The sequence below is a fragment of the Artibeus jamaicensis genome, unplaced genomic scaffold (assembly GCF_021234435.1).
Source record: "Artibeus jamaicensis isolate MK-2021 breed Jamaican fruit bat unplaced genomic scaffold, CSHL_Jam_final contig_685, whole genome shotgun sequence".
Lineage (NCBI taxonomy): Eukaryota > Metazoa > Chordata > Mammalia > Chiroptera > Phyllostomidae > Artibeus > Artibeus jamaicensis.
Genome location: NW_026521924.1, coordinates 36,118,299 through 36,139,211, shown reverse-complemented (window position 1 = coordinate 36,139,211; position 20,913 = coordinate 36,118,299). Strand labels below are relative to the sequence as shown.

Genomic DNA, 20,913 nt, shown 5'->3' with positions numbered 1-20,913 from the left:
TGGGAGCGCTGTGAGCAGCCGGGACTCGAGCGTGTGAGAAGGGCCTGCCCGTGCAGCCGGGGGGCCTCTCTCCTGGCCGGGCCCCCAAGCCCTCTCCTCGATGGCGGCCAGGTGTGCCTTTGGAGGCCTCTGAGGCCAGGCTGCTGGGCAGGTGCCCCTGCTTCATGGACCCCCATCCCCTTGTGTGTCCAGCCCAGCCAGGGGGCCTTCCCTTGCGTAGCCTTGGATAACCCAAGTGGGGTCACATCTTTGCTTTTCCCACTTGTCTGCCCTGGGTGGGCGGGACTGGGTGGGAGGTGGGTCTCTGTCCTCATCCTGAGGCCCCACAGGTCACTGCCCCTGTCCTCCGTCTGACTGCATTTAGGGGCCAGTGTGGGTAGGTCGACCTGGGGGAAGACCGTGGGGGCTGTATTCTCAGCTTCCTTCTTGTCACCCACCGCCCGGCAGTCCTGGGAGGGACCGCCTGTCCATCCGAGAGTCGGAGAACCTTGTGGAAATTCCCCCAAAGGCGAGAAAGCTGCCGGGCCAGCGCAGCGCGGCTGCCAGGGAAACCCGGGCTCTCAGGCTGCCCCGGCTGGTCAGGAGGCCTCTGGCAGATTCCTCCCTCGCACCCGGGATCGGGGCGTGAACTCGGTCCACAGCGACAGCGGGTTTTATGCTTTGAACACAGGCTCTGCTTGCGCCTGGAGTAAGTCTCCGCGCACTCCCTGTGTCTGAGGTGATGGGGAGGCGGGAGGCTCAGCATTTAACAGTTTCGCCGGTGAGCAGGGGAATCGTGGCCTCGTTAGGAGTCTGCGCAAGTCACGCGCTCAGACTGTCCCCTCACAGGGGGCGGCAGACTCAGAGGGAGGCGGCGCGCGGCCCGCCCGGATCCAGGCCTCAGGTGTGGGTGCCGCCGCTCTGCCCGGCTTCAGCTTGTTCTGGGAGAAGTGGGCTCACTTCCTGGAGCCCTGGCGGCAGAGCCCATCGGTGGGCGGGGGGTGTGCCCGCTCTGTCCAGACTCTGGTGGCCTCTGGGGCCCTGCCTGCCCCTGGTGCCAGCCCAGTGCGTCCACAAGCAGCCGCGGCCCAGCAAGCTGCCCGTGTCCACGGGAGGGGTGCTTTGGGGCCGGCCCTGCCTTTTCAGCACCCTGCGGAAGGAACAGGCCCGGGGGACCGAGAGCTCTCTGGGGCATTTTATGGAGGGCTGAGTGTTTGGGGAGCACGCAAGGAAGGACCGAGAGGGACACGCAGCGCTTGCTCTGGGCGCTCTGGTGCTCCTGGAGGCTCCGGCCGCGTCCTGTCGGAAGCTGGGACGGCCGGAGGACCCTGGGCGGGAGGCGGCTGCCCCTTCCGCAGGTGAGCTTGGGGGGACATCTGCCTGTGTCTTGTTGCTGCAGACAGCACTGTGTGGGTCACCTCTCGGGCGGGTCGTCCAGAACGGTTCCAGGTGCACACGCAGGCCGGTTCTGAGGCGGACACTCAGGGGCTGGCAGGTATCGGCTCGCTGCCCCCGTGAGCGGTGCTGTTTCAGGGCTGTCATGCCTGGTGCGCCTCCACGGACGCTCCCTCGACCACGGTCGGCGAGTGCTGCCTGAGTCCCAGCCACCTGCCCTACAGCCCGGCCTCGGCCAGGTGGCCAAGTCTCAGTCCGGTCAGCCAGCGCCTGGGCCTAGATGGAGGGTTACTGCCGAAAAAGGGCCTGAGGCATAGAAGATGATGAGATAGAACTGGCTTCTGAGCAAAGAAAGAGGCTCTTATTTTGAGGTCACTAGGCAAGGGGACAGGTGGCCGGACTTGGCTTTGTCCCCTGGATCCAGGGTGCTGGTGAGATTTGAGGGGTTTCAGCACCGCGTCTTCTGGGACAGCGCCCTGCACTTGGAAAGGTTCTGGTCACACCCTGCCCTGCGGTTCTGTGCCCGGAGCAGCTAAGGGTTCACAGGGTCACTCGGGTGCTTTGGTTCTGGGTCTGAGTCCGGTTGGAAACAGGACAGGACCACTCTGAGCTGGTTCCGCAGGCGGCAAGGCCTTCGGGGCTGCTGCTGAGGCGTGAGGCCGCGCCTTGGACATGAGGGCTGGGCCTGACGCCTGCCAGGGGACCGGCCACTTTCCTAAGGAGACTCGGGCTCCACACGGCCCAGGTATCCAGAGAGGCCCCCGTCCTGTGGAATGGCGGACACCCCGCATCCTGAGCCCCTGTCGTGGAGACAGGAGCGGGCTGGCAGGAAGAGCACCGTCACCAACAGGTTGAACCCGTGACCCCCTAGACCGCACGGGAACACCGCTCCACAAGGCTGAATCCTGAACTGACCAGGCCACGAGGGCCCCGGGCGTCACTGCCCGGGCATGGGAGACGCCTGCCAGGCAGGGCTGCGGCTCAGCTGAGCTTTCCGACACCCCTGCGCCTGCGGGGGAGGGGGGAGCGCGTCTTCCTGTCCTGGCTGCCTGGCGCCCGTCCAACCTGCCCCTCGGAGCACAAGCCGCTCAGCCAGATCTGCGGTAGAAAGAAGGAAGCAGACCTAAGGTTGTCCCCGAAGGGCGTTACGGTGAACGCCGGTGGCGGCTTCTGGACATACGTCGAGGTTCTGGGCCCGAGTCAGGCCAGGTTCCCCTTGAGTTGCCCCACCGAGCCCTTAATTTGTGCTTGGTGGGGTGGGGGTGTGCCGGAGAGGGTCAGAGAAGAGAGACGCCTGTCCCTCTCGTGAATGAGGGGGGAGGCCACCGGCTCAGAGCGGGGGCCCAGGGGCCAGGGAGCACACCGGCTGGCCTGGGGTGGGGGGCCGAGGTTTCTGCCATCTGAGGCTGGGGTGGATCATGCTTTCAACTCACATGGAAGGAGACAGGGCCTAAGGCCTCGAGGGTCTCGGAGCCCCCACGCTGGGGCCTGTGTTCCAGGGGCTCTGCCAGACCCCACTGTGGGGTTGACGTTCCAGAAGTTACAATAAGGGCCTCAGTGGGTTTGTGCCGCTGCCTCTGCGGCCCTTTCACAGTGGTCCCACCAGATGCCGGGCTGGTCAGCGTTGGCGCCTGTGGGTCCTGCTGTGGAGACTGGGGCGGTGCTGACACTGAGGGCAGGGGCTCGGGTCCCAGCATGGGGGTCCCCCACCCCCACGAAAGCAGTCCCGGGCCCTGGTGGGGTGTGGTGGTGGGTCCCAGAGGCCCTGGAAAGCGCAGCCCTTGTCCCGAGCCGTGTTACCGGTGGGAACCGGTGAGAAGGGCCAGTTTCTGGAAGTGGGGTGTTGGCGTTCGACGTGGTCCCGCAGGGGCTTCGCACACCTGCTGTCATTTAGCCCGACACTGGGGTGTGGGGCCCCAGGTGCGGCGAGGGGGCGGCCAGGTGGGGGCGCAGCAGGTCCGGGAATGCAGGAGGAGACCTCGGCTCTGGGTGGTGACCTGCCTCCCTCGGGAGGCCCTGGCTTCTCCCCAGCCACTGGCCACTTGGAGCCTCAGTCCCACTGCCCAGCAGCAGGCTCCGGCCACAGGGAGAGGACGCCAGGGGCGGGCAGAGCCCTGCCTTGTCTGGCAGCTCTGGAGGTGGGGCTGTGGCTTCCCCACCTGGGGCAATGGGAGGGTGGGTGTGTCCCAGGCCGCCAGCCCGGAGTCTGACCTTTGTCTCCAGGATGCGTGGATGGTGTTCCTTCTGGATTGTTCTGGCTGTCTGCAGACTGCTGGCTGTCCCTCCCCCAGGCCCTGTCTGGTCCCTCCCGAGAGCCTAACTGGAGTTTGCTTCTCTGTGTAGGTTTGGAAAGAGCACTCGGACGTTCGTAGGAGGGAAAGGCCAGTTTCGCCCAGGCCCCAGGTTTTGGGGGGAGGTGGTAAAATGCTTCTGGAAGCCAGGCCCTCAGAAGAGGGAGTGGTGGCGGGAGGGCCAGGTGAGCACGGTGCAGGCTGGCGTCTGCTTCCTGTGAGCAGGGCATTCTCTGGGCCCTCGGGGGGCCAGGCCAACACTGGAGGCCGGTGGGGCCCCAGGAGTTGAGAAGCGCGTTCAAGACGACCCCAGCCCCGCAGGAGGGCAGGGCCTGGCCAGGGGGCGGGGCTGGGAGCTGGCCGTGGTCCTGAGCTGAGAGCTCAAGTGACCTCGTGGGAAGGAAGCAGGTGGGGGACACAGGCCGTGGGCAGACGGGGCTGTGCCACCTGAGCGAGGGCGCCGAGGCCTCTTAGACCCTCGGATAAGGTTTATTACCCCTCCTGGTCACAAAAGTGACGACAGCCACTGTGGGGCGTTGGGAAGCTGCTGGAAAACGCCGGGAAGACCTGGGTCTCGCCCGAGCTGCTCCCAGGGGCCGGGGCCCGTCCATGTGTCTCCAAAAAGCACAGAACTCTGACCTGAACCCTCCTCTGCCTTAACAGTCGGCGGTGACACTTTCACCAGGCACTTCCAAAGGGAGGCACGTCCCGGTGCCTCCTAGGACAGGTGACAAGGTGGCTCTGTCCCCAACGCCCCTTTAACCTGGGGAGCAGAGGCCTGCCGCCCCTTGGGGACCCCTCCCCACCCGCGATCCTGCATGGTGCTTCCATATGCCCAGGCCGAGGGCCCGGCAGAGTGGAGCTGGTGGACCCCCGGGGGACAGAGTCGGTTGAGGTGACCCTCTGCTCAGGCCCGCTCCCCGGACAGGGCAGGGTTCTTACAGGACCCCAGAGCTGCCTCCTGAGGGCTGTGTGTCAGGGACATGCAGGTCGGGCAGGCCTGGGGTGCAGGATGGGACTGGGCCCCCAGAGTGAGCCGGGGCTGGTTGCGGGGGGCTGAGGCTGACAGATACGGAGCTCAGTGCCCACGGGGGAAGGAGACACTTCTGGGAGGGAGTCCCCCAGTCCGAACCTGGGTCCCGTGGCCACCCACAGGCTTCCCAGGCCGGCGTCCTCTGCCTGGGGGTGGGGCTGTCGTCTCTCCCACCCAAGCCTGTTCTGTCATGGGGGAAACTGAGGCACCGGGGCGGCATTGCCCGGGGCCCTTCAGGGGTTCCCCGCCGTCTCAGGCCTGATGGCGCAGCTATGTCTCGCTGATTTCTCTCCTCTTCCCCCCTTTTCTTTAATCGCAGTGAAATTCGCAGAACATACGGTCAATCACTTTTAAGTGAGTGATTCAGGTGGCTCCTCTGTTCCCTAGATTCCAAACTGGCCCGTTGCTCCGTGCAGCCCAAGCCTGTCAGTCCCTCCCCAGGCCCTTGGGGACGGGCCGCTGCCCTGGGCGGCTTGTGCAGCCGGAGCCCCAACCCCCGAGTGGCTCATCAGATCGAGGACACCCTGCCACACGGGTGGCCTGTCATCTGTCCGTTTCCACCTTTGCTGTGACATCTGCGTCCCAGTGTCCACATGGACACGTCACCGCTCCTCGGGAGTGGGGCCTTTCTAGTGAGTGGCCTTTGCCCCCAAGGGGGTTCCCTGGGCCGGGCAGGGCCCCTCCCAGACCCTGCACTCTGCCCTCAGAAGCCCTCTGGTCCCTGCAGCACCCAGGTTGCCTGCCGGGGGCCCCGCCTGGCGGTGCTCGGAGGCTGCGTGCCCTGGGGCCTGTCTTCATGGGGCTGCGGGCCTTGGCTCTCAGCCTGGAGCTGACCTTGCAGGCTCGGCCACCACTGGGGCCACCCCTGTGGGTGGGTTCCAACTGGGGAGCCCAGTGAGCAAGACAGGTGAGGAGGGCGGGGGACCCCCGGCTGGCAGGGGTCAGGACTCCTCTCCAGAGAGTACGGGGGAGGAACTGGGGGCTGGGCCGCCTCTCCGAGGAGGTGATGATTTGAGAACAGAACCTCGGGAACATGAGGAGGCGGCCCTGTGGTGGCTGTGGGCGCAGAAGAAAATTCCAGGCAGAACGAGGGGTGTGTGCAAAGTCCCTGGGGCAGAGACGCTGCCAGGTGAGGCTGAGGGACGGGCGGGAGGGGCCCCAGTGGCTGTGGTGGGGGCGTGGTGAGCCGGGATGCAGTCGGAGCGTCCTGGGTGCGAGAGCTGAGATGCAGTCTTGGGAGGGACAGGGGTGTCTGGGAGGACCCCCTGGGTGGGGTCGTTGTCTATGAGAAGGGTGGGGGCCCAGGGCAGGGACAGGGTGGCTGCTGCCGGGTGTGGAGGGGCTGACACTGGGTGAGCCTTTGTCCACCCCTGTGGTCCCTGTGCAGACAGGTGGCTGATGGGGCGCAAACTACCCCGTGAGCAACTGCCTTCTCTGGGGGTTGCCTGGGAGGCACCTGGGAAGCCGTGTGCTGAGGCCGCTGGCCTCCTGCCAGAGCCCCGGCATTTTCCAGGCCTGGCAGGGACACGTTCCACACAGCCTGCAGATCCCAGAGCACCCCCAGATCCCTGGGGCTTCCTGGGGTGCCCACTCTTTCTGGGGCAACTAGGACCCCGACCTCAACAGCTCCGGGTCCTGTAGCTGAAGCTTGGGAGGGACACTGGCCACCCTGAGGTCACTGGCCCCTTGCTGCCCTGGTGTTGGAAGGGGGAGGGCTGGATGGGGGACCCAGGCAGGTAGCGGAGGCTTTGAATGCCCAGCCAGGGCAGGACCCTGAGGGTCTCCCGCCCCCTGAATTGTGGCATCTCAGGTCTGAGGTCTCTCTTGAGCACTTGTGTGTAGGGGCAGGGTGCTGGGTGCTGGCCTGCACCCCTCCCCACACCCTTAGGTTCAGGTGGGAGCTACCAGAACCTTCCACCCTCAGATTAGGAGGCTCACCTGGGTGCCGGTGGCCTAGGGTGGGCTGGTGGGCTGCGCCTTGGTGAGCCTCAGCCCTGAGAGAGGGGTCCGCGTGCATGGCAACCTCTGGAACTCGGCCTCCAGCCCCCTCCGACCCTGGCGGGCTGGCGAAGTCATCTTTCACGTCTCCTCTGCGCCCGGAGCGGCCGTCTACAGCTGGGCTGCTCGTCACTCCACCGATCGGAAGTGCCATTGGGACCTGAAGGCAGAGCAGTTTATTAGGGGACCAAATTAGATTTCAGGCGGAGAGCTGGCCGTAGCCCTCACGCTGGCCGGCTGAAGTGGGCGGGGTCCTCAGGGAGCCCAGCTGCCACTGCTCTGCAGGGCACCAGGCTCGGCCTCCTGCGGCCTCTGTGCCTGGGCCCTGGGGGGGGTTGTGTCTGCAGACCCCTCTGGGGAAGGGGGGCTGGGCCAACCCTGCCGCCAACCAGGGTCAGAGGGGGCTGGAGGGCCACGGAGCTGTTTTCTTGCCTTTGTTGTTTTCCCTTAGCTGTGGGGGGCTTGATGGGGGGGGGGGCCCTTCCCCAGCCACCTCGTGGCTCTGCCTGAGAGCAGCCTGCGGGGGAGGCAGGGGGGGCCCTGTTATATGACTCCCTTTCTTTCCACTGGGACTCACTTGTCCTCTGTGCCCTTACGATGAGATGGACACCCCCTGTCACCCCGGAGTCAGTCTTTGGTGGGAGGAGGGAGTCTGGGCTGGGGGGCCGTGGAGTGGGGGCTGCACCCTGCTGCTCAGAGGCACCCACCCTGTTGCCCCCCACCCCTGGTGGAGGGGGCCAGGAAGGGGGTGGCATGGGCTTTGTCCTGTTTTCCAAAAAAAAGAGGTATTTCCTGCATTCCAGTGGGCGGGAACAGGGGAAGGGGGACAGAAGTGGGGGTCTCCTCCTGGAGGCAGGGCCCCCCCAAGCACGCACACACACCTGCAGCAGCTGTGTGCCCCGGGACCTGCAGGCGCGGCTGGGGCTGACCCCGCTGTGGCTGCCACCACCTCCCCGAACCTGCCGCCCAGCCCTCAGGACCCTGCCCTCCTCTTTCTAAAGAGGGTCCCGCCTCTGCTGCTCTGCACCCAGAAGTCCCGACATCTGGCTGAGAGGCGTGTCCCGTGCGGTGGGCCCTGTAGTGCTGGCTGCTGGCGGGGCCTCCCTCCCAGCGGCTAGTGGCTGGGGCGCTCTGCCTGGGCGTGGGTCAGACGCTCTTGAGCCGTGGCGGGGGTGGGGTGGGGGGCCTTTCCCTGCTGCCCAGGTGAGCGCTGGCCGTGTCTGAGGTTGCTTCCCACGCTGGCTGCCCTTCCTGCTGCCCATCTTGGCCCCTGGAATCGGGACCAGCTGCTTGAGATGCTGTTTCCTTGGCAACCGCAGCCAGCACTGGGTCTCCACTTTGAATTTATTATCATAATTAGCCTCGGGCTGCGGGAAACCACCTTCCCAAGTGTCTCCCGTCTTTTCTCCCCTGACAGCCTGGAGGGTTCCTGGCTGGGGGCTGGCGACGACCCCAGGGCTCCCACCTGCCTATCTCTCTCTTCTCTTGGAGGAAGGTCCTCTGGAGCCTCTTTTGTCCTCTGTGGCCTGAGGGGGTCAGCCCTCTGAGCACACAGGCTGCCTCCATGGGCAGGAGCCACCAGGGCAGGGCGGGGACAGGAGCTGGAAGCTGGGGTGCCAGCTCTCCGCACACACGCAGGATGCTCCGGCGGGAAAGCTCTGCGGGAAGACAGGGGGACCACCCGCCACGGTCCCGTCTCTGGGCGCCTGTGGCCGTCTAGACCTGCCCAGGTGACCCCTCAGTGGATGGCACCCCATCATCCTGCTGGAGGGTGGGGCCTCGTGTCTGAGATTCGTCTCCCCAGGGCTGGACCTCAGTGAAGTGCCCCCTGTCCCTGAGGAGGCTGTGCCCGGAGACCAGGAGGACAGAGGCCTCAGTTTCCCCAACTCTAGTTCCCCACTGGGGGGCCAAGACGCTGCTGTGTGCTGGGTGGGGCGGTGGCTGGTCACCAAGGTGCTGACCACCAGAAAAAGTCTGGAAACCTGTCTTGGATTTTCGGCTGCTTGGAAGGAGTTGGGGGAGGCCTCACAGTCTGGGGGTTCCTGTCCTGGGCCCGAAAGTTTGGCCTGTGGGGATCTGCCGTCTTCGCTCTGGGGATGTGACAGGAGATGCTCGCAGCCCTGTCTGCCCTCCTCCTCCTCCTCCTCCTCCTCCTCCTCGGTGTGGGCGTTCGGAGCCTCCTTCCTGAGTCTGCGAGACGCCTCCCCCACTGGGCGCCATCTGTGACCGTCTGTTCCAAAACTTCAAAAACAAGCCTGGAGCTGCTGCTGGCACTTACAGGGTGGGCCGCTGGGAGGAGGCAGGCTTGTCTGTCCCCTGTGTCCAGGTCAGTGCCCACTGGGACGGCCTGCACAGCGTGGCTGGGCCATCCCGGAATGTTCCGGAAGGCCCTCAGGAAGCAGGGCTGAGAGGGTCTGGTCAGCTTGGGACTTTGAGTGCCCTCCACACGGGCATCACAGAGTTGGGTAGCTGCTGCCCGGTTCTCCAGTCCTGTCCTGGAGCTGCCGCCCCTCGCTCGCTCTCCCCTCTGCCAGGAGCTCCCCACCCGTCTGCACTCTGGGCCCCGCCGGCTCCACCTTGCCCTGCAGCAGCGTCCTCACGGCCACCTCCTCAGGGAAGCCCACCAGGTTTCGTGTCTCACCTGGCTCCCGCCTCGCGGTGCTGAGCTGGGCCAGGCTCGGTGCCCCTTCTGCCATGGGTGCTGCCTTCCATGTCCCCCATGCCCAACCTTTGGGTCCCAACCTGGAGTCTCCCACCTTCCACCCCCGTGGATCCAGTCCGAGTGCAGGTGCTCCTTCCCCACGGCCGGGCCAGGAGAAAATGCCCCAGACAGTTATGAAGATAAGGCACTCGAGATATCTGGACATTTTTCCAGGGCTCAGTTAATTGAATAAATTGGCTAACGAGCAAGGGAAATTAATTGCGGTTTTGCAACGCAGCTGTCGCTCTGCGGCATTTTGTCTGTGTCAGCAGGCGCTGTCTGTGCCCGTCCCCTCTGTCAGCGCCTCTGCCGTGTCCACGGTCCCCAGAGGGTGATCTGCCCCGCGGCAGGGGACGGGGAGGCCTGCGTCTCTGGGCGCAGTCGCCGCGCTGCGCAGGGCAGGAGGCGGGGCCTGCGGAGGTTCATGGGTGGTGAGCGTGCGTGATGCAACCCAGGCTTGGGTGCAGGCAGGAAGGCCCAGCGGGTGTTGCCGAGGGTGGGGGTGGATCATGCAGCCTTGGCCCCGAAGGAACTCAGCCCCCTCCCCCGCTAGGGGTCTGAGTGGGGAGGCTGAGCTGGGGCTGGGACGAGGGGCATCACGTGAGAGGGGCATGGTGCGGACCCCTCATCGTGTGCATTGTGCCCCTCAGGAGCCTGGGACCAGGTCCTCGGGTGTCAAGGGCCTGAGACCCCACCCCACCCCACCCTGCCGGTTCTGGTGGGCGCTTTGGATGGGGCCTCGGCCTCTGAGCTGCCTGCACAGTGGTTCCTGGTGCCCAATGGTCAGGGACCGATGGGGCGGCCAGAAACCCAGGTCCGTGGATGGGACCCCTCGACCATGGACCCCAGGTCACATGGGGTGGGAGCCAGAAACACACGGACCCAAGCAAGGGCTCCGGGGTGGCTGCGTGTGAAGGTCAGCATTAACAGGGAGACGGAAAGTTTCTGCCTCGGAGTCTGGAGAGGGGACGTGTTGAACAAGGAACAGCAAGCGTGGGGTTTGCGGGCCCTGCCTTCACTGCTGCAGGGCAGGTGGGGGTCTTGCCTCCAGCCCAGGAGCCAGGCCTGAGTCCAGATTGTCTCCAGAGCCCGGTAGGCGGAGTGTGGGGTGTCCGCCCTGCGTCCCTCCCCCGGCCTCAGCGCTGAGTGCACCTCCCCTGTCCCAGGTTCCTGCTGGTCTTCTCCTGCCTCGTGCTGTCCGTGTTCTCCACCATCAAAGAGTACGAGAAGAGCTCGGAGGGCGCGCTCTACATCCTGGTGAGCCCGTGGGCGTGGGCGGGCGGGAGCAGCCTCTGGCCACGGGGCCCCCGCCCTTCCCCCCAACACCCGATTGTGCGGCAGCCGCACTGGGCACCTGAAGCCCAGTCCCTGTGGAGATGCGGGGTGTTCCCTGGCATACACGGCTGGGGCGGGGCTTGAGACGCTCACAGCAACCCCCCAGGGTCAGGGGCGGGAGCCATGGTGACCACAGTGTAATCTCTGTGTTGCCGTTGGGGACACAGGGGCCTCCCGAGTCCAGAATGCACGTCTGGGGAGCCCTGGCCCGGGGCTTGGGGGAGGGCCCAACGGAGCCAGGCCACGCCCCCCGTAGCCCTGGCCTGCCGGTGGCTCAGCTGCGCCCCCTGCAGGAGATCGTGACCATCGTGGTGTTCGGAGTGGAGTACTTCGTGCGCATCTGGGCCGCAGGCTGCTGCTGCCGGTACCGCGGCTGGAGGGGGCGGCTCAAGTTCGCCCGGAAGCCGTTCTGTGTGATCGGTGAGCCCGCGTGGGGGTGCAGGACGGACAGGGGCGCTGGAAGGAGCGGGGAGGCCAGGCGAGACCATGGGATGCTCCGCCCACTTGGCCTCCCGGCTGGAGAGGCAGAGGGGTGCAGGGCGGCTGGGCCCAGGTCAGGGCTGGGTGGACACCAGCCACCGTCCCCACGCCGGGCACTCTGCCTGTGCCTCCGTCCATCTGTCCACCCTCCTGGAACCCCGGCTGGGCAGCCCCACAGCCCGCAGCCTCCTCGAGCTCCCGTCTTCGCAGACATCATGGTGCTCATCGCGTCCATTGCGGTGCTGGCCGCCGGCTCCCAGGGCAACGTCTTCGCCACGTCTGCGCTTCGCAGCCTGCGCTTCCTGCAGATCCTCAGGATGATCCGCATGGACCGGCGCGGCGGCACCTGGAAGCTGCTGGGCTCCGTGGTCTATGCCCACAGCAAGGTAAGCCGGCCCCTGCGGAAGGGCCCATGAGGTCCCTTCGCCCCTCTGCCCCAGCTAGCTTCGCCGAAGCCAGGTAGGAGTGCCCCATCGATGTCCCAGCCACGCCCATTTCGGCTGCCGCGGTGGCCACTGACAGTGGAACCCGAGGGTTGTGGCAGCCACACCCCCTCTCAAGCCCCTCCCCACATCTAGGGAGCCACCAAGAGGCCTAGACTCTGCGGGCCTGGCTGTGCCGTCCTGCTCCAGGGTGGGCCCATACGACCCCTGCGCACTGTCCCTCCCATCTGAGTCCTGAGCGGGGGCTCAGTCAGCAGGACCAAGGGTGTTGGTCCCCCAAGGTGCTGAGGTGCTGGACCCCCCCAGGACAGCAGGCAGTCTGGAGTCTCCCTCAAGTTCAGGGAAGTTGAGGTAGGGACTCAAGTTCCAAAGTTCTCTGGCCTGATGGCTTGTCAGCTGCTTTGGGACACTTCCAGACCTGGCTGGGCTGTCCCCCCAGGTGTGAGGTGCACGGGTGTGGGGACACCCAGGCAACCAGCCACCCCCGTCGCCTGCCGAGAGTGAGCTTGGGCCACGTGGCCGGGCAGCTGCCGGCTCTGGAGACACAGAGCCCCCAGGGGCCGGTGGGCTGAGCTGGATGCTGTCCCGGCGCTCTGACTCGGCCCACTCTCCAGGAGCTGGTCACCGCCTGGTACATCGGCTTCCTGTGCCTCATCCTGGCGTCATTTCTGGTGTACTTGGCGGAGAAGGGTGAGAATGACCACTTCGACACCTACGCCGACGCGCTCTGGTGGGGCCTGGTGAGTTCCGGCCGGGGCTCGCTGTCCTTGATGGAGGCGCGTGTCCTCTTTCAGGGACCCTCGTCTACACCCCCGTGTGCCCCTGACCCTCGGGGCCTGGACTGGAGATGGCTGGGCTCTCTCTGGCCAGGGACATCTCCCTGGGACCACCTGCTGGCCACTCGGGGCCGTGGCGCCCAGGATGGCCGGGGGCGGGTGCTCTGGCTGGTGGGTGGGTGCGGAGGGGCCCAGCCCTGGGGGCCTGTGTGGCCAGTGTCTTCGTCTTCCTCCCTCCCCCCTCCCTCCCTTGTGGCCTACCTGTGTGTGACTCCCGCTGGAGGGGCGGACGGGCAGTCCTGCCAGTCACCTTGAGGAACAGAAAAGTCTGTAAAGGGGAAACTCAGCCCTCTGGGCCACCAGGCCCCTGCTCACGGCCCCTCCATCTCTCCTGGCCTGAGCGTACAAGTCGCCCCCTAAGGCAGCCCACGGCCCTGCCCCTCGTCTCCCCTGTCCCCTCCCCACTTGTTTTTTCTCTCAGCACCGTCCCCTCTCTTCCTGTGCCTCCTGGCTGCCGGCCGCACCCTTGGTCCTGTGCCCAGTGTGTCAGCTGCCTCTTGGGCTCTCCTGGCTGTGACACGGGGACAGAACCTTCAGATGCTTCCCCCCCGACTTGCGTATCAGGGAAACAGGGGAGACGTGGGGAGTTCGGTGTGTTTGTTGGAGGGTTGAAGGCCCGCCGAGGCTGTCCTGGCCTCACCGGGGCCCTCGGGGGCGGCATGGTGTTGGTGTCCCTGCCACTGCCCAGGGTCCAGCCTGACCTGTGGGGGTGCTGAGCCCTTGCCTTCAGCCCCCTGGGGCAGAGCAGGAGAGTCTGGTGCAGGGCCACCGGCCTCTGTGTGGCCACTGCCTGGCCTGGGCGTGACGGTGCCCGCTGTCTTGCAGATCACGCTGACGACCATCGGCTACGGGGACAAGTACCCCCAGACCTGGAACGGGAGGCTCCTGGCGGCCACGTTCACCCTCATCGGTGTCTCCTTCTTCGCTCTTCCTGCTGTGAGTCCACTCCCTGTCTGGCTTGGGTGGGGGTGAGGTCCCAGGCTCCTGGGTGACCCCCAGGGGAATGTGGGTACGCAGCCCGCTGGGCACTGGAGGTGGCAGCCCAGGGGTAAGGGACGCACTTCCTGGGATTCCCAGTGGGGCTGCCCTGGCCAGAAGCTGGCGGCTTCCACACCACTCGTCAGGGGGCTCTGAGAGCCCCCAGGCTGTGGCTTTCTGACCCCGCGTGTCTTGGTCAGCATCAGCTCCACCCACTTGGGCAGGGCTGGCCAGCAGGGCCCTCGTGAGCAGGGTCAGTGCTGCACGGTGACCCGCTCCCTTGTCAGGTCTCCAGGGGCCGAGGGCCGGTCTCCTGCAGAGGGGTAAGGGCTCCTCCTCTGCCCAGGGCTGGCTGGCCGGCTGGGCCGAGGGAAGCTGGGGGGCCGCAGGCAGCCTCGGGGAGGCTGCGTCCTTGGCTGAGAGCCTGGCTGGCGCTGGCTGCAGCGTGGGCAGATCGGGGAAGGGATGCGCTCAGCTTGGGCCCCGCCACGCCCCAAACTGGCATGTCCTTTATCCCAAAGCCAGATGTTCCCCCCACCTGGTGTTCAGGTGACTAGAGCTGAGGAGGCAGGTGGTGGAGCCCCAGAGGCAAGGGTGGGGCGCTGTCTGACCCTGGTGACTTGCAGGGCATTTTGGGGTCTGGCTTTGCCCTGAAAGTCCAGGAGCAGCACCGGCAGAAGCACTTTGAGAAGAGGCGGAACCCCGCTGCGGGTCTGATCCAGGTGAGTCCAGGTGGCCCCCCGTCAGGACCTGCGGAGCCCCTGACCCGGTCCCGCGTGTGCAGGAGTGAAGCCCTGCCCCTGTTCCCCTGTCTGGGGACAGGCCCTGGTCGCTCTGCAGGAACGTGCTGGGCGTGGGAAGTCTGGCCCGTGTGCTGAGGACCAGAGAGTGGTCTGCGGCCACGAGGCAGCGTGGCGATGGTGCTGTGCTGGCTGCCGTCCCTGCTGCCACCCGGCTGCCTTTTGAGGCACCCTGGTAGGCAGAGGCGTTCTCACGCCCGTGCTGCACGTGGGGGTGGGGCTGAGACCCCCACTCTGGTGGCCTGGAGGTGCTTGAGCCCCGTCTGTGCTCCTGGCTTAAACACCGGCCCTGCACCCGGGATGCAGCAGCCACTGCGTGTCCTGAATGTCCTGCCTTTGTGTCACTCAGCTGGACGCTCACTGGGCTGGAGTGGCCTCCCAGCGGCGTCTGTGGGACGCACGGACAGGTGGGCTGGCTGCAGCCACCGGGGCCGTGGACAGTGGTTGGCAGCAGACAGGCTGAGACACCTGGAAGGAACAGGTCCGGGGAGGAGACATGGGGGAATCAAGGCTCCGGAAAGCCCCCCACGTACAGGGGACCTCGAGGGCCGCGGCTGGATGCAGGGTCGGAGGTGACTGGGGAAGACCTTAAACCGTCCCCTCAGGCTGACCTTTGGGCTTTGTGCAGGCAGGAAGTGCGGGCGAGCGCAGGGGTGTACGTGGCCTTGCAGAGTGTTGGGAGTGCCCGACGCAGGGCTGTGGGGAAATGACCGAGTCTCTGGGTTCTCGGGTTTAAGGAAACCTGCCACATTGCCGGCTGAGTGCTGAGCTAATGGAACAGAGGCTCGGGTGACGACCACACACAACGAGGAACACTGCGTGTGTGAGGTCGTTCAGAACAACCATTCAACGCTCTGCTGGGCAGGGGGCAGAGCCCGGCCCCAGAGGCTCCACGACTGACCGTTCAGAACATCCCTTTTTCAACAAAAATGTGAAGCAGGAGGAGGAGAGAGGGAGAGCAAGAGACACAGAGAGTATTGGGAGAAATAAGGCCGAAAACTTTCCAAGTTTGGTGAAGGTCATGCATCTCCAAACCCAGGAAGTTCAGGAAACTCCAAGGAGGGTAAAAAGACCGGCAATGAGACACCTCGGAGTCAGACGGCTAAAACCCGGGGACAGAGCGAGAGCCCCGGAGGCCACAGGACACGCGACCCTTCAGTGGACGAGGATTAACTAGGGAAGCCGTGGGGCCAGGGGTTGGGGAGCGACACATTTGAAGTCCTGAAACTCCCATCAAAGAACAATTACATTTCTGGAAAAACCACCCTTCAACAGTGGAGGAGGAATGACGTCCCCATGCACCCAGACGCTGAGGGGGCTCGTCCCGGGCAGGCCTGCCCACACGCAATGCCGCAGGGTGTCTTCCGGGTGGGAGGGGAGGGCGCCGGGCAGTGACTCCAGCCTCCTGAGCACTGGGAAGGCGCCCGCAGGGGTAAATGCAGACGCCAGTGGTCGTGTATTTTCGGTCTGAAACGCGGTTTTCCCTGTGTGGTTTAAAAGGCAAATATGTAAAGCGACAATGACGAGTCTACATTTCTGGTCACTCGCGTAAAGATGCCGCTTGTGACGACAAAAACAGAAGGGGGGGCCGCACGGGCGCGGGGGGCTGCACCCTGGTGTCGGAGCCTTGCTCTGGATTCAGACTGGACTCTCCTGTGTTTTGGGGGTCCGTCCTGACCCCCAGGGTAACGGTTAAGAACATGAACGTAGGAGCTAAAACTATGAAACTTAGAAGAGAACGCAATGTGAGTCCCTGTGGCCTTGGCTTCTCAGAAATGACACCAGAATCCCAAGCAGCGAAACGGACAGATAAATGGAGCTTCGTCAGCATTAACCGCTCCACTGCAGGAAAGGAGGGACCTCGGGACGGGGCGGGCGTTTGCAGGTCAGGTGTCTGATGAGCGTCTGGGGTCCAGAATGTCCGAAGGACTCTCACCGCCCACTCAGGAGTGGGCAGAGGGCTCCCACAGACACGGTCTCCCCAGAAGTGTGCGGGGACCAGCAGCCAAGAAATGCCTTTGGCATCCTCAGTGTGGAGGGGAAAGCAAACCCAAACTGCAAGGAGCCGCCAGCTCTCCACGGGGGGGGGAGGTGGAGAGAGGGAGCCCCACACACTGCAGGGGGCGGGGTGGGGCAGGGCGCGTGACCCCCGAGCAGCACCCTGGGGGTGTCTGGGGTCCCTGAGAAAACCAACCATCATGTGACCGAGCAACCTGCTTTTAAGCGTGCGCCCCCAAAGCACTGAAAACGGGTGTCCACACTCACCAGCCCGGAGTGTCCCTCAGTGGAGGGAGCGGGGGACAGAGTGGCATTGCCATCGCAGGGAAGAGTGGTCAGCCTTAAAAGGAACGAGGCACGTGGATGGGCCGGGAGAACCACTGTGTGAAGAAGCGGCACCGGCGACCACGCATCATGAGCGTGGTCCTTCCTCGGAAGGAAACCGGGGGGCTGTGCAGACTGGGAGGTCGGCAAGGCCTGGGGGACCCTGGGGGACCCTGGGGGTGACTGCTGGTGGGGGTGGGGTGGCTCATGCTCAGTGACAGGAAGGAGGGGCCCGACAGTGCTGACGGTCCCTCAGCAACGGGAATGTACCAGCCGCCTCTGGGTCGTGCACTTTAAAGGGGTGAAGGGAATGCTGGTCACTCCACCCCACGTCCGAGAGTTGGGGACAGAGGCCCAGGCCAGGTCGGGGGAGGTCTCGCCACACTCCTGCACCCCGCATGGCGCTCAGTTTCCCTCCCCCCCTGCCCGTGGGCCACCATGCTTGGAGGATGGGGGCCTGCGTGCCCCGTCCCCTAGCTGCTGAGGTCGCAGGGGCTGGCTCGTCCCCTCAGGACTGGAGAGGCAGGTTATCAGGGCCGGGTGCCAGGGAAGACCTACCCCACGGCCAGCCCCCACCAGCGGGGTGGCGGCCATGTGGCCCGTCCACAGAGGACACGCTGAGGCTCGTTGGGGTGGGGACAGGAGGGGGGGCCCTGTGGGGTTGCCCGGGGCCCTGGCCCACGGCCCGCCGCCGTGTCTCCCCCGCAGTCCGCCTGGAGGTTCTACGCCACCAACCTGTCGCGCACCGACCTGCACTCCACCTGGCAGTACTACGAGCGCACGGTGACCGTGCCCATGTACAGGTACCGCTGCGCCCCGCCCACCGCCGCGCCCTGGCGGCCATCCGTCTCCCCCATCCTCCCGGAATCCCCATGTTTGGTCGTTCATTCTTTTCATTGATTTCAGTTTCTTTTTTTTCCTTTAAAATGTATTTTTTTTCAAAATGGAGTTCTGCGTGTGTTTTATTTCACTGTTGATTTCGCTTTGTTTCGTGAGCCACGGCTTTTATTTTCACCTCCATCCCCCTCGCCCTCCACGCCACTTGACTTCCTCCTCCTCCTCCTCCTCCTCCTCCTCCTCCTCGCCGGGGCTCCGGTGGGCACCCGGGGCACCTGGACCACTGGGCCTCTGCAAGGAAAGGGGGGTGACCCCGATCGCAGAGAAGCTTTCGGACCGGGAGACCGGCATACCGTGGGGTTCCAGGCAGCCTCGGGCGGGCGAGGGGGTGGGAAGCCCCGTCTGGGTGTGGTTGGCGGAGGCGCCCCAGGCCGTGGGGCCGTGTGGTCAGCACAGAAGCACCTCCCAGGCGAGAGCCTCCCCGACAGGAGTGGCCGCCCGGGACTGCCCGTGCCCGGCTCTGGCTTAGACAGAGGTCTGAGGTGACCGGTCTGGTGGCCTCCCGGTGTCCACTCGGGCCTGGCGCCCCAGGTGGGTGGGTGCGCCCTGCCCTCTGCCCTGGTCTGTCCCAGGCGTCCCCACCCTGGGAGCCCTCCCCTGCTGAGGGTCCTGAAGTCAGGGCTGGCCCAGCACCCAAAGGCGGTCCCACCTGCCATTGGCCTCAGTGGGCATTTGTCACCCGGGAAGAGGGTGCCGCCCCCCACTGCACGCCCATGCAGAGCGCTCTGCCGCCCGTGGGACACCACGGCCTCGTGCCCCGGCCTCCCGGCGAGGCGGGGGCCCGCGCGCTAACCTTCTGTTCTGTTGTCTTTCCCGCTCTCCTCCACCCTTCTTTCGTTTTCTTTTCTTATCCTGTTTTTTTTTCCTTTTTAATTTACTTCTCTCCCCTTGTGTGTGTGTGTGTGAAAACACTTGAAAGCTCGCAAGCTCAGACCTACGGGGCCTCCAGGTAGGACCTGCATGGAGCAGAGGCGTGTGGTGTGGTCTGTGCCCTGCGTGGCGACCCCCGCACCCTGCCCCAGCCTGTGGCCCGGACTGGGGTGCGCCTCCCTGGCCCCCCTGCCCCCGTGTCCTCTCCCGACTGTGCCCCGCCTCCCCCTCAGCCGCTTACCTGTGCTGGGTCCGCCCGTCCCAGGTCGTCCTCTGTTCCTTGTCCTGCTTCCTGCCTGTTCTTAGTGGCGGGGTCACTCCAGTGCCTCTGTCCTCGCCCCACGGGTCCCCGTTGCACAGCGCAGTGGCGGCGGAGTTGGGGGTTTCCGCGTCCCCACTTGGGGACATCCTAGTGGTCCCTGCTCCTGGCAGGCAGCCCACCCTGCACCTGGGAGCATCCAGGCAGCGCTGGGGCTCCCTGTGGACTTGCTCTGGGGAGCAGGAGACACCAGCCCCGGGGGGAGAGGGACCTGACCCCAGGCCTCGCAGAGGGGAAGGTGGTGATGGGAGCTGGTCTCCCCATTACGGACACAGGACTCCTGGGGCTCCCGGCTGCCGGCAGTTGGGGAGACCCTGCCCAGGCCCCGACAGGCCCCTCGACCTGGGAGGTTTCCCCGGTTCGTCTTCTCTGGCCAGTCCACTTCTCCCGGGATCTGCAGAGCTGCCCCGCCCCTGGCCCTGGGCCTGGGTGGCTGGAGTTGTCCCCAGGCCAGCTGGTCCCCTGACCAGCTGCTGCTCTGTCCCGGGGGTGCCCCTGACATGCCCCCCACTCCTGTCAGCACACCGCACCCTCATCCCCCCCAACTGAGACTGCCCTCGAGGTGACGCGCTGTGTGTGGTGCGTGACCCTGCGTGTGGTGCCTGCTCACCCTGCCCCAGCCTGCCCGCCTGTGTCCCGCCCCCGCTGCTGTGTGTCCAGGGCATGGCATCCCATCCACGTGTCTCTCCCTCGGACCTGTGTGGGGGGCGCCATCCTGCGTCTCTGCGCCAGGCTGGCGGGCGGGTGGTCGAGGGGAGGGGGGAGGCCCCTGTGTCCCTGGGTCCAGCCCCAGGGACCCCACTGTGCCCGCAGCACGAGTGCTGACCGCCCAGCCTCCTGCTCGATGCTGGCCCGTGAGGACCACGGGCAGCCCTGGCTGGGGGAGGAAGGTGGGCTTGCGGGACCACCCTTCCCCGTGTGTCCAGGCAGCACTGCCAGGCCTGGCCATGCTGGGCCTACAGAGGGGACAGTGACTGGCCGGGGCAAAGCCAGAGATAGTGGCCAAGGTCAGGGTCACCTGTGAGGCGGAACCGCTGAGTGTTTTCCTGTGAACATGACAGGGGCCTGTCACATGGAGAGGGGCGGACGTCTGGGGCCGGGCTCCAGCCTGCCCTGGAGGCAGGACAGAGAAACCCCCAGCGGGCCAGGGGGTCCCAGAGCCAGGAGGCTGGAGGCTGGAGGGACTGGGACTCAGCAGGCTGATGCCCAAGGGGGCTGTCGCCGTGGGGGAGCCTGGGCCCTCCCCAGGAACCCCCTGGGCCTTCGGACCCCCGGTCCTGGTGTGGAGGCCGGGCCTCGGTTCTTCACAGAGGTTCTGTCTGGATCTGCCCCGTGGCCGGTGGCAGGCACTGGCTGAGGTGGCCCACAGGGTGTGGCAGCTCTGGGGACCCGGGCCCTGGAGCAGAGCCAGGCCTGCTGTCCGGTGTCCCAGGGCCTCTCCCTGTGCAGGCAGCTTCACTGCAACCTTGAACTTGACCCGGCTCTTCAGAGAGGGCCGGGCAGCCTGAATGGGTGGGGTTCTGCATGCTCACCATGCTGACCTCTGGGGCGTTCGGGGTTGGGAGAGGGGAGGACAGGAATGAGCCCCCCACCCGGGCTCCTGCGACCTGCCCCACCTGCTCCACAGAGCCAGGGGCCGGGGCCCCCGGGGACAAGGCCCGAGCCCCGCTCCCACCCCTGCTGTGCCAGCGAGTCACCCTGCACTCTCAGGGGTGCAGTGAGGGAATGCAGGCGGTGCCCCAGGGCCCCGGGTCCCCTGCTCAGAACTTCTCCTTTCCTGCGGGGCACAGGCCACACCCCCTGTCCCTGGGCTCTGGCGGGCGGGAGCTCACCGGCCTCTCCTGCCTGCAGACTCATCCCCCCGCTGAACCAGCTGGAGCTGCTGCGGAACCTCAAGAGTAAATCTGGGCTCACGTTCAGGTCAGCAGAGGGGCCGGCAGCAGCATGGCCAGCGGTGGGGGGGTCTCGTCCATCCTCCTGGGGGCCCTGCTACCCGCGGGCACTCAGCAGGGGCAGGCAGGTCACCCCCGCAGGGGGCAGCCACGGGACCTGGTGGTGCCCCAGTGCGCGGTACAGAGGTGGGGTGGGAGTGCAGAGGAGGGCGGTCCATGTCCAGAGCCCTGAGCTGGGCAGAGCAGCCGCCAGGGGTCAGTGCTAGCCCCTGCTGAAGACGTGTCCGTGCCCTGGAACCTGTGAACGAGACCTTATTTTGGAAAAACCTTTGTGGATGTGATTG

General features: G+C 65.8%; 1 protein-coding gene across 2 annotated transcripts in view; it reads left to right on the top strand.

Moving 5' to 3' along the window:
- KCNQ2 (potassium voltage-gated channel subfamily Q member 2) overlaps nucleotides 1–20,913 on the top strand; it is a 40,097-nt gene that overhangs the window by 3,722 nt on the left and 15,462 nt on the right. For both annotated transcript variants that reach the window (XM_053671212.1, XM_037153573.2), the window contains exons 2-10: nucleotides 10,564–10,654; nucleotides 11,026–11,152; nucleotides 11,423–11,598; nucleotides 12,270–12,395; nucleotides 13,317–13,427; nucleotides 14,096–14,191; nucleotides 17,300–17,394; nucleotides 18,408–18,437; nucleotides 20,529–20,597. In XM_053671212.1, the coding sequence (XP_053527187.1) occupies nucleotides 10,564–10,654; nucleotides 11,026–11,152; nucleotides 11,423–11,598; nucleotides 12,270–12,395; nucleotides 13,317–13,427; nucleotides 14,096–14,191; nucleotides 17,300–17,394; nucleotides 18,408–18,437; nucleotides 20,529–20,597 (921 nt within the window). The remainder of the gene's footprint in view (nucleotides 1–10,563; nucleotides 10,655–11,025; nucleotides 11,153–11,422; nucleotides 11,599–12,269; nucleotides 12,396–13,316; nucleotides 13,428–14,095; nucleotides 14,192–17,299; nucleotides 17,395–18,407; nucleotides 18,438–20,528; nucleotides 20,598–20,913) is intronic.